The following is a 12266-nucleotide window of genomic DNA, read 5'->3' on the forward strand; positions in this document are numbered from 1 at the left end:
GGGCATGTGAAGCTGCACAAATGCAGTTTGCATCCTACATTTGGGTTAATTAACTACACGAATTTCCCGTGTTTTCAATCATCTAATTTTTAAACCCTGGCTCTGATGATAGGAAAGGGACAAGCTGCTACTTCCCTGCAAAGCCCTGAGATGCCAGCATTGTAATGCCAGGCTGGAAAGCACGCACCTCCAGCCTAAGGGGAGGTTAAGAAAAGCAGTACAAGAAGTACAGGCTTTGCATGCATGGGTCAATTATGGGCATGACCCAGAAGAGATTTTCTGGTGGGTGCCAGAGCTCTGGCTATCAGCACTGACACTCATAAAGCTTTCTGGATAGGTGCACCCCTGGAACCAGCTCAAGAAGAGAGCACAAATGAAAAAGAAACAACTAACTGAGCTACAAACCGCTTTTAGAAATTGTTCACAGAGGAGAAATGGAGAGAAGCAGTCAGAAACGTCCAAGGCAGTAAAGTTAAATAAAGCATTCAGAGAATTTTATGTCTCAGTAAAAAGCAACCCTTGGCTCATCACAAGCATATACCATTCACAAGACCCGCTAGACAGGTCATTACCTGGATTATGGGTTTAAAACCTGGGTTTGGAAATTTGGCTTTGCCTCAAAGCCACTGCATAGCCAAACTGGTCCATAACTCTTGGTAATACTCTTTCCAGACGATGCTATTGCTTCACTAATTTGTGTTCAAAACGCTACTGCAAAGAAATACACAATGCAAAGCAACAAAAAGAACTCCGGGATGGAGACGAAAGGGCAAAATAAGAAAGAATGAGTGAATAAAAGTGGAGGAAGGGAGAGCGAGGTTCTTGCTTGGAGGTTTGCTCTTAAGAAGCATGAGGTCAGGCAGCTGCATACTGAACAGGCAGAGCTGAATTTTCATTACTGTGCTCCTTCCAGAGGAGCCAGAGCTCTGCCCTGAGTCACACAGCAAGGTGGCTCTTCCTGCACTCCAGACACAAATGACACTGGTTGTACTCTTGCTAAGGGCTCAGGGAACTGGTGAGACACTATTCTGCGTGCCCTGGACAAGCTGCCTTCTTGTTAAAATCATCACGTTACTGCTCCAAGTGTTGTGTCTCTTGTTGAGAGGAGGGCAGAAGGTAATGCCTTTACATGTACAGTGGCCTGGGTCACACTCTCACAGAGTCCCTTTTGGGGTTGCTGAAAGCACCCTGAATCCATTGCACTTCCCTCTTGTCAAAGGGATGTGTGCATCTTCAAGACCGGAGTGGGAATTCAGGAGAGAAGAGGTGAGAGCTCCTGGGTCATCCATACCAAGAGTTCGCTGTTGTTAGCAATGAGCTCATATCTCTGCTGCCTATTCAGAAAGGAAGGATGCAGCCATGGAGGGATAAATGCACGTGGCAGCTGCAAGTGGTCACTGTGACCAAGCTCACCTCCCACTCGCTCATGGTGTAACTCAGGAGACGTTCGCATTTCAGCAGCACAAAATGGAAATCCAGACTTCTTAGATACTGCTAAGAATTCCACGTCTTTACACAGAGATGGTTTGGTCTTTGGGAGTTTTCCAAAGGAATAAACTCCTGAGAACTGAGAAATGCTGAATGCCTTTGGATGGAGAATCGGCTCTCCTGACAATTGCTCTTGCCATTGCTTCAGAGCAAAGGAGTGAAAGAGAGAAACAAGAGAAGTGGAGGGAAATCTTCAGTAAGAGTGAAGGAAATCGGGATCTGGTCACATCTATCTAGAAACCAGACATGGGAAAGAGAGCAAAAAAGACTGAGCAGGGTTAAACACAGTCAGATGGCGAACTGAGGAGATAGGGAGCAGCAGGAGGAGAGAGAAACTTTTCCCACAGCTTGGGCCAGCAGCTCGTGCAGAAGATTTGGGTTCTGCCAAAGGACACACATACACGTTTCCCCTTGTGTTCCTGTGCTTCAATACTGAGGGGAAAACCTGAAGGAGGAGCAGAAGGATGAAAAGAAAAGCCATCCTGTTTTGAGAATGACCCTAGCACGCTGCTGCCAGAGCAGGAAGGCATTCTTGCACCAGAGCAAAAAACAGCTAAGGATGATCTGAGTTTTGGTGGTTTAACCACTACTGACTGCAAATGAGCTGCTCTACCAGATATGTGCTAAGCTCTCACAGATTCATTCCTACAGACAAGAGATACTGAGAGAAGGCTGCTTACTGTGCTGCTGCAGCCAGCAAAGCAGGCAGACAGGTAGGTGACCCCATCTGCCCCACAGACTGGAGTGAAGGAATCAGTTTGGCATTCACAGTTGTTATTGCAGGGGGAATATGGGTCCAGAGATGAGGTTGGAGTTGAGCTGTAAGAGAAACAGAAAGATAAATTAACAGGCAGTGTAACGATATCAGCCAGCTTTTTTCTAATCGGTGCCACATAAACATGGCTTTGAAGGGGGTCAGATAAGGCAAACAAATTACAAAAAGCAGACTGCAGGCTATCTGGGTCCCAGTTTGAAGAAATCCAGGCTACGGTCTCTCCTGGGGACAGAAATGCCTTGGCCACCATCTTTCCACAACAGGACATCTAATGTGAGACTTGGGCGGCCTCTCCAATAAACAGCCCCAAAGACTTGCCCAGGGAAGGGCTCTGTTTTTCTACAACAGTGAGCAGCCAAGAGCCTGAAGGTTTCATCTTCAAAACAGTCACTACTGTATGCTGAGAAGCACCAGAAAATAAAATACAGATTAACTCTCTCCAAGTCCTGTGAGTGCTACAATGAACTGGGTGCCTCACTTCTCCCATGAAAACGGGTCTGGAGCCATTAATGCTCTCTCCACCATCTCTGAATTTCCTTGTCTGCAAAACACGGTTCTGCAAATTCCCCTCAGGCGTTTCAAAAACCGAACGAAGCAATGTGTGTCCCTTGGAGCCAGGAAAAACCAGATGGTGTGGTGGACCCAGCACTACAAAGGTGGCCACTGGTTCACAATCGGGTCTGGCACCTTTACATTCAGTTTTGCTGCTTTTCACAAAGCTCATTTGTCAGCTGTAGGCACTCAGCTCTCACAGAGATGTGTGGTATAAAAGCCCTCAGAGTGAGAGCACTGTTTGACATGGCCCTCATTAAGCTGCTTGCTTCATATGGTTGCTCATGGGCCAGCACTGCCTGAAGGCTGCTCATGGAGGACAATAACACAACATTTCTATTGGCAAGGCTGAGTGAGATTTGCCTTTTGCTGGCTGGTTGGAGGAGAGATCCTGAAACTCTGGGGACTTACTTGTTTCCATAGGGAACAGTAACCCCTGCCACAGGTCCTGTGTCACATCCCAGGAACAGGAATGACACATAGCAAGCTGTGGACACCAGGTTCACCAGCATGGCCATCCTGATGGCTCCCAGAGCAGAAAGGCTGAGCTTCTTCACCAAAAGGCCACCCAGGAATATGCCCAGACATGCACATGGGATTGCTGTCATCCCTGCAAGAGGAAAAAATCAGCTAGCAACAAGTGCAGATAATACTCAGTGAACAACACTATCACAAGGTGAAACGTTCTAAGCATCCACTACTGGAGTAGCACCAAGCTGGTATTTATTAGTCCCTGGAATATTCTTCCTGTTAAATCAACAAATCCCAAACCACAGAGGCTGTGATACCTGGCAGTGTTAGACCCTGTCTGGACTGGAACAGCAAGTCACTGACCTGTGCTATGCTGTCTGTGTCTCGGGCACTGCACAATTAAATCTGTGCTGCTCACTCCGGACTCATGTTAAGGTACAACCAGGGCTGCCCAGCAGAGAGGAATGCATGCAAACGGATACTCTGCCTTGCATAGGAGAACCAGGATCTTCTTGCAGTTTTCATCCATACTGTAAGGGGATGGCAAAATTGCTGAGATTGGCCCATCCTAACCCAAACAGCAGCATCTCTACTGCTTTCTGTGACAACTGGCAGCTAGAAAAGTCAAGAACATTCTGAGGTGTCTAGAGACTTTGGGTGAACCCTGCTTGGTACACTTCAAAGTACTCTGATTTTCAGAGATTAGGCAATAGCTGCATTAGAAAATATTAAACCTCCCTTATAGAATCTTCTTAAACCATAAGATGCAAAATCACTGCCAGAAGTGACTCACTTTTCAGGCACAGAAAAGCATTATCACACTATACTTGTCTGGGTTCAATTTAATCCCTCTGCTGCCAGTTACGCTCCAAACCTTACCTACCCAAGCTGAGCACAGGAGCGCATCCAAATCCTGGCATTTATGGACTCCTACAAATGCCACCTGGGAAATCTGGCAGCAATGCTGCTTAAATTAAACAAGTTGCTGCGAGGACAGTGGGAAGTATCAAAGTCTCCCTTTCCCCCGCTGGGTCAGAGGCAGGACATGCTCTGGCTCAAGGCAATTCCCACTCTGCAGTCCAGCCAGCTGTACATATGCCGGTTGGCCAGGCATCCTCCATCAAACACTGCAGTGGTTTTCCTTCCACCACTGGGTCAACAGCAAAGTTGCTTTCCTTTGCCAAGCCTTTAATTTTCAGGAAGGACAAAAGAATCCAACGTATTTCAGACCTCTGTGTGAAGACAATGTTGACAGCAAAGGATTGTTTCTTTTGGAAAACTGAGCCATAACCAAAAGATATCAAAATTCAATGGGAAAATAAGTAACTGTCAGGAGAGCAGCTTGCAAGTGTTTTAGTTTGATATTAAGATCCATCCATTTCATGATGTCCCGGTTTTTGAGAGGTCACTGCCAGATGCCCATCTGGTGATCTGTATTTACACATAACCCCAAACTAACTTGCAGATATTTTAAATGAGTGCTGCTGAGAGAACGGATGTCATAAACAAATCACTAGACTGCTTGGAAATGAGCAGCAGGAAAAAATAAATGAAGATCCTGCATGTGCATCAGTATCCTGACAGAGGACAACTGAACGTAGAGGAATACAGAGTACCTGGAAAACAGCAGCAGTATAGAGTGCTCAAAGAGAAGGGGAATTTGAAAGACAACCAAAGTGCATGAGCTTGGCTATTCAAGCTGCTGACTGCAGTCCTGTCATCTCCAGTACAAGGGGAAAGGAGGGACTAGCAGGAGAAACTTGGCTTCCTAAACCAAATGGACACAGGCTGGAGAAATCTGGGATACCTGAACCAGGAAAGAAGTAGTTAGATGGGCAGCCCTGTAGCTTGACAAGCAGTTGTGTTCTTAGGCAACCAAACGGCCCAAGTGGGTTGGGATTTCTGCTGTACATCAAAGCTATTGCATTTCTGGATGCTGCAGGGCCATCATGCTTCTGGGTGCTGGGCAAGTCTCCTTTTGGGCAGCCTTATCAAAGAGTTTGGCTGCAGCTAGCAGACAAGCTGAGCGCTTATCAATGCCTCTGGATGCTGGAGTCTAGGCAGTGCCATGGTTACTCACCCAGCAGCTGGTTGGCAGATGAGGTGGTGAGGTTGAACTGCTGCTCCAAGTACTTCCCCAGGAAGGCAGCAAAGCCTGCCACCACAGCTATCTCCATGCAGGCTGCGAGGATGATGCAGGTGAAGACAGGATTGGAAAGCAAGTGCTTTGTTACTTTGGGGATCACTAGAAGAGAGGGAGAAGGGAGACGTGTTACTGTGTAGGCTCTGCTCAAGGTGCTCTCCATAGAAGAAACACATGGTACTAAAACAACATTTGCATTATGCACAGACAAGCTGATTGAAAAGTGGCAACACCAGAACCAAGTACCATCTAAAGAGCCAGATACCGGGAGGTGCAAAAGAAATCACCTGTCATTCTTCTTAAATGTTACAGCTTACATTGAAATTCTGAAGGATCAATGCTTACCAATTTCTTTCCTCCACAGAGACGTCCAGCAAAACCCAGCCTTCTTTCCCCTTCTCTCCCTGTCTGCTACCCATGAACAACACTGAGCCAGTTGATGAGCACCACGTGTTATTTCAAGCTTTCTGACACACAAGCAATCCAAGCTCACATTTGGCCCTTCCTCTTCCTTCCATCCAAATTTGCTTCATTTTTTACTTCTTCCATAACACTGCCTTGCTTGCCAAGGGGTGTCTTGCAGCACGTTTGGGTGCAAGCTGAAATTCTCCTTTTTAGCTTGCTGGCATGGCCGCTAGTGGGTTAAGGGACATTAGGCACATTAGGCTGCATGCTCCCATATGCCTGACCTTGAGTAGATCAACATCACCTTCTGCATGGACCAGCAGCCATGGTGGCTGCAAGGGTAGCAGGAGACACACTGAGCCCTTTACTGTGTAACACACACCTGCTTTAGTTTCCTGATCCCTTGCTCCTCCCTCCCGAATCATTAGTGTCCAGAGTCCGCTTCTCCAAGCCCGTCTCTATTTCCGATAAGCAAACACAAGTTACCTTACAAAGGGAAATCTGGCTAATGAATCAGATAGCACATTTTCTACTTCAGCGAACATTTTAATTATGGCAGAGATAACACAGCTTGAAGAGGAAAACATCCCAGTACAGGAGAAAGCCTTGCTTTGTCTCAATACCTGATGACTAATTTCTTCCTGAATTAAATGTGAAAATCATTAAGTTTGAAAATTACCCTGCTGAAGTGGAGTGAAGCCTCAATGGGCCCCTATTTGCATTTTGAAAATCCATTTCCCACCCCCCTCTGGCGTACCAGGGTCTAGCAGATGACAGATTTCTCTGGTGTGGCTTCTGTTTTCCCTTAGGGCTTCTTTTTTTTTTGGTGCAAAATCTAATTGCGTTGGCCTCAGCAAGCAAATGCATGGCTCTTTGTCAAGGCTCTGCTTGGGTCCCCACGGTTCTTTCTTTGGGGGAAAAATAAGGTTATAATTAGGTTTGATCTAACCTTTTTGGAAAGGGCCACTCCACAGTTTCCAGTCCCTTTATAGCATAAATGTTTTTCTTTGTGCTGTATAAAATTCTTGCTTCCTGAGGATTTGCTGAACATAATGAAGGTGCGGGAGGCACAGCATTTTTTAGTAGAAGGGGACTATAAAAATAAAAAGAGACAGAGAGGGAGAAGCCACGGTGATTCAGACATGGACAGATCTCAGGAACCACCTGCTGCCTCCTTCAGTTCTTTGGTGGCCACCTACAGACCTTCCCATCTTGCCAGGAAAAGAAGGGGGGGGGAAAAAAAGTGAAGGTGGAGTGGGCAGAGCTGAGATTGGAAAGCCATATTTAAGGCATTACTGCCTTTTGTTGCCCCTGGAGTTCAATTTGTACAAGATTAATGGATTCCTTGAGATGCAGCTCTGTGCCAATTCAAACGTAAAGACGCAGAGGTGTATTTGTAACTTTGTCCACCAAATAATAACAATGACAGCCTGACTTTTGCAGGAGGGAGTTCAAGATGGTGGACATTTATGGCTGAAGGTGGCAAGGCTGGTATCAAATCACTGCATATCATGAAGTCCATCCTTACTGCACATCTGGACAACCTATAATGCAACAGGGCCACGTTCCCACTGGAGGGTGTGATACAAAACCCAATACAAAGAGTGCAAAGACAAAGTAGGCAAAGCCTGGCAGCTTCCACCACCCCTCAGCACAGGCCAGCTAATTCCCTTTTATTTTCTAAGGAAAATGACAAGAGGCTCCCCAAAGAAATGAATATCCTTTCATCTTGCTACTGCCACCCGTTACGATGATTCATTTGACACCTGCTGCTGCCTTATCTGTCTCAGTTCTTGGGGTGAAATACCTCTGGGAGCAAGATTAAAAGTCAGCAGTGAAGTTTAAAATTCTCTCAATAGACTGAAGCGATGTGCTTTCAGCTGCCTGGCATATGGAGCCTGGTGTGAAGAGGGAATGGAAAATGTCTGAAGGGGGTCAGGAAAGCCCCAGCACAACAGCGTCTCCCCTGGAGCCAATCCCAGTCATCATGAAGTCATGATGAATGTTACCCTGAGCCTTGCTGACTCAATCAGAACTTGGATGTGTGCTCTAGCCCAAAAGGTTAGCTGCCTGTTTTGCAGCTCCAAGACGTTGTTATAAATCTGATGTTTAACTCCACTCACCACATGGGAAAAGAGAAAGGACTTTAGGATTTAAAATAGTCTCAAGAGGCCTCTTGGAGAATGTGCAAGCTGTATCAACACAAGGCACAGAACGACTCGCCCTCCACAGCTGGATATTAGGAGAAATTTCTTCTTATAAAGAGTGGCTGGGCAGCTGCCCAGAGGGGTGGTGGAGTCACCATCCCTGGAGGTGCTCAAGAACCATGTGGATGTAGCACTGAGGGACGTGGTCAGGGGGCACGGTGGGATGAGATGACAGTTGGACTAGATGACCCTTGAATCTAGATTCTATAGTCAGAAGGACCAGATCATTTAACATAACGTCCTCATCCCAATGTACCCAACATGCTCTACAAAAGGGATTCCCACTGCAAGATACACCAAGAAGTAGAATCTCATCCTCTTCACTGAAGCATTTATGCCCAACACTTCAAACTTCCCACTTACAGCATTTGGTCATAGGATCGTTCAGGTTGGAAGGGATCAAGGAAGACGTCCCACAGCTCTCTGCCACCCCCGCTAATCTCTCCAGTTCCCACCTTGTAACACCATAAGCAACACCCAGGCCCTAATGTTGGCTGTAGAGGCCTGAAGCATCCTCTCCTGCTGAGGGTGAAAGACTGTGGGCTCAACAAGCAAATGTACTTCTGTACACCAAGTAGCTTTGATTTGTCACTAAACATCGGGGAGTACAGGGAATAATTGGCAACCTCATTACATGAGGTTTAACTACTCTCCAGAAACGACAAACTATAATCATCATGTTGGTGCTTGAAATGAATTGTTTGGAGCATTACAATCACCAAGGCCCCTTTTTCCAGTTGGAGCACCCTACAGAGACATGTTTTCAATTTGCAGTAAAGATGAGGAACACAGAAAGCGAAGTAATAAATTAGTGGGAGGTTTAGAGCCCAGTCCACCTAGGACAGTGCGATGAGGGGAAGGCAAAATTTAGCAGTGATCCAAAATACTCCTTTCTAACAGCAATGCAGGTAGAGTGTGTCAGATTTGATTAGGAAACAAAAGGCAAGATCTGCACCTTGCTTGAGGAATATAGGATAAACAAAAAAGTGCAGGCAGCAAGAAGGAAATACCTGCTGGAAAAAGGTAGACACTATAAAAGAGAAGATGGAATAAGGCAAGAGTTACTAGAGGTAACTCAGGTGAGTTTAATATATCAAAGTCCACAAGGTTTGGGCAAAATTAATATCACAGAAGGAAGAGGATGACACTTGTGTCAAACAGGCTTCTTGAGAGACAGGACTGGAAGCACCTGTGATATTCTCAGATTCGTTAAAGCTGTGCATTTAGAACTAATTGTGTTAGCTGCTAATCTCATGCAATCCTATGAGCTCTCCCTGAGGAATACATGCTTTCCATGGTTTGGGACTCCCACACAGCTGGGAGCTTCTGGCCCAGCACTACCAGAGGGCACTTTTGGGGAGAGAAACCCAGGATGCAGAACAGCTCTCCCTCCCTCTGGGTACTCAGCAGATTGGTGCACAGAGCAAGAAGGATCCGAACAGAAGACAAGACAGCTGTCAGCTGTACATCTCAGCCCTCCTACACTCTTGGAAATGAAGCTGGGTGGAAATCAAAATGTTTCCAAATCAAGGGAATTTGTAGTTTCAAGATTCATTTAATTCCACTGTAGGTTTTCCTTTAATTCCTTGTGAATGAATTTCTCTCTCCAAAGCTGAAGGATTCCATATCAATTTCAATCCTTTTACATTTTTTCCATCTCTCTAGACAGATGCAATGAGTTTCTAGCTTAAACAATTTGAAAACAAAATGCATTTAGAGCGGAATGTCTCAGAAGGGTTAAAGGAAAAGCCAAGGAAGCCGTTTGAGAGCGAATATCAGCAGAATCGACCATTCAAATTCAAAGAGATGGAGGATATTCTCCTGCAACAAAACTCATTCTGACAGTGTATTTCCAAGCACGTCCTGGAGCAGGTGGTGTGTTAGAGGCGGCGTGTTAGCATCAGGCAAAGGGCAGATGCTGGGCAGACACACGAGCAGAGGGCACAGGTGCCCTGCCAGAGCCAAGCGTCATCTCCGGCCCCAACAGCACAGAGGTCCCTGGGGCAGCACAGAGGTATGAAAGGAAATCTGTGCCCTCAGGGCAGCAGGGACTGATTTCACAGACTTTGAGTGCTGGGCTGGAACAACCCTGCCAGGCTGCCATATGAGTAAAGATCAGTGGCAGCATTTATCTATCCTCTCCCTGCTATTAATCCTTCACTTCCCTGTGCTCCCAAATGGACTTGTGTTGCTTAACTGGAATAGTAATCACCTAAAATGGTGCAGCGCTCATTCACTCATTTGGAGATGATAAGCACCTTCCAGCACAGTCCTCAGGCTTTATGGAAGACAACCTGTTTCTTCCTCATGAAGAAGCAGAAGATGGTTGCTTTTATATTAGTCACAGTTTTCTCCATGCTAAAGCCAAGGAATCTCACCCAGCTCTCCATCTCACTGTCTCTCAGCAAACCTTGGGGTGTCTCGAGCATCCTCCCATGCGTCACACATGCCTTGACACCAGCTGACAGTCATGTCCCAGCTGGGAGCACATCCCCAGGTGACACTGCCCTACTTCCCTCCTACCACAGCCACTCACTTGCAGCAGTTGCTGCAAGGCTTGAAAAAAACAACAACAACACATCAGAACCACATAATAGCCAAAAATGAGTCTTGGTTCAGCCTCAAAGGATGCACTGTTGCTACAGCCCATTTACACAAAGCCCAGAGAATAAACTCTCCTTTCCACACAATGCACAAGAGATGGATAACCATACACCTCCATGCAGGCATGGACTGATGCCCAACACACACCTGCCCAGGACGGAGCTGCAGAGACAACACTTATAGAGCAGGTATTGGAGTTACTGACCGCACAAACCCTGATGAATGCTTCCACCCACAACCCCATGAACAGAACATCTTCTGTTCTTCAGCTTCTCAAACACATACAAATTGCAAGCCCACGACAGGCCAGGAGATATGACTGTATGTGTACATACATATTTTTAGCCTCTGTATACAATTATCACTCCTTTTCATCCTAGGAAAAACAATAAACAGGTCTGACTTTCCTCAGAGGAAACTACACAATCAGCAAATGGATCAAAGATATGAGCCCCTGTCACAGAGGGATGCATATATATTTTTCAGCTGCTGGCAAAATAATATACGTTTATACACAGAAAGATTAAAACCTCCACCTTCAGCACTTTGCATCAGAGATGGGTGAGGTTAGTCCTGCCTTGTCATCCATGTCTGCTCATCTCCTAGAGGGCTCTTGTGACTCCTGGCCATGTTCTGACTCAGACAACAGTGCCAATGGACTTGAAAGAAGATGCCAGCTACCAAAACCATGTCAGTTGTGACAGCCTCAAAGGCGTAACTAAAAAGGTCATTCCCTGTCTTATTTGATGTGATGTAAATTTACTTCAAAGTCCAACTACAAAGAGACTTCTGGAACTCACTGATCTGAATGGGCTTTACCCTCAGTGACAAGAGTAACGTGGAAGACTGTGGTGCCTCCTGATGTAACCAATACTTTGAAGCATATGGATGTGGATTTTAATATCCGTACTTTAATGAGCAGTAGCTGCTGTGGCACCCACCTCTGTGGCCTCACTGCAAGTCAGCTTGCTCTGCATCATCCCCAGGCAGAACTGCCACCCTTCCATGCATCAAGGACATCCCACATTCTTTTATTCCTCTGCATGAAAACCTGCAACATTTTCTAACCCATGCCAAAATGTAACAGCCAGAAACAGAAGCTCCAATGAGTCCACAACAAAAAGCCACGGAATCACCCAGATGGATGTACCATGGGAAATGCCCATTTCCCAAAGCTGAGAAAATCCTCGCAGCGAGGACAGGAAGGCAAAAACAATTGTTCCGGTGACACAGTTTCAAACAATCTGTCTTTTTACCTTTCCTTCCGTTTGAATTTTCTCATCAAGTCAATATTTCACATCTTTGACCTTCCCTTAATGAACAACCGCATCAACTATTCAAGGCATTTTTTTTATATCAGAGCAAATACTTTTTTATTTTCCCAAAGGCTCTTTTTCTTTCTCACATCCACCTCATTCAACTCCCAATTATGGCAGCTGCACAGGGAATAAGTGATTTTGTCCCCAGTTATCACAATGTGACAGACAATAACAAAACCTGCTCTGCCACAGTGACAGAGAGTGGGAAGAAGCCACCAGTGCTACAGAAACTGGTACTTCTTCATCCTCTCAAATGAAGGATTTTCTCTTGCAGTGTATTGAACAAGGAGATGTGCCCACAC

The 12266-nt window shown here is 45.9% G+C and overlaps 1 protein-coding gene across 6 annotated transcripts in view; it reads right to left on the minus strand.

Annotated features, from left to right (window-relative positions):
• Positions 1-12266, minus strand: part of SLCO3A1 (solute carrier organic anion transporter family member 3A1) — a 126267-nt gene that overhangs the window by 34172 nt on the left and 79829 nt on the right. For all 6 annotated transcript variants that reach the window (XR_011904869.1, XR_011904872.1, XR_011904873.1 and 3 more), the window contains exons 5-7: positions 5367-5531; positions 3227-3425; positions 2169-2307 (exon numbers count right to left, since the gene is read on the minus strand). Coding sequence is in view for 1 of the 6 variants with exons in the window: in XM_072345743.1 (XP_072201844.1) it covers positions 2169-2307; positions 3227-3425; positions 5367-5531 (503 nt within the window). In the remaining 5 variants the exon portion in view is untranslated. The remainder of the gene's footprint in view (positions 1-2168; positions 2308-3226; positions 3426-5366; positions 5532-12266) is intronic.

Source organism: Excalfactoria chinensis, chromosome 10 (genome assembly GCF_039878825.1).
Source record: "Excalfactoria chinensis isolate bCotChi1 chromosome 10, bCotChi1.hap2, whole genome shotgun sequence".
Classification (NCBI taxonomy): domain Eukaryota; kingdom Metazoa; phylum Chordata; class Aves; order Galliformes; family Phasianidae; genus Excalfactoria; species Excalfactoria chinensis.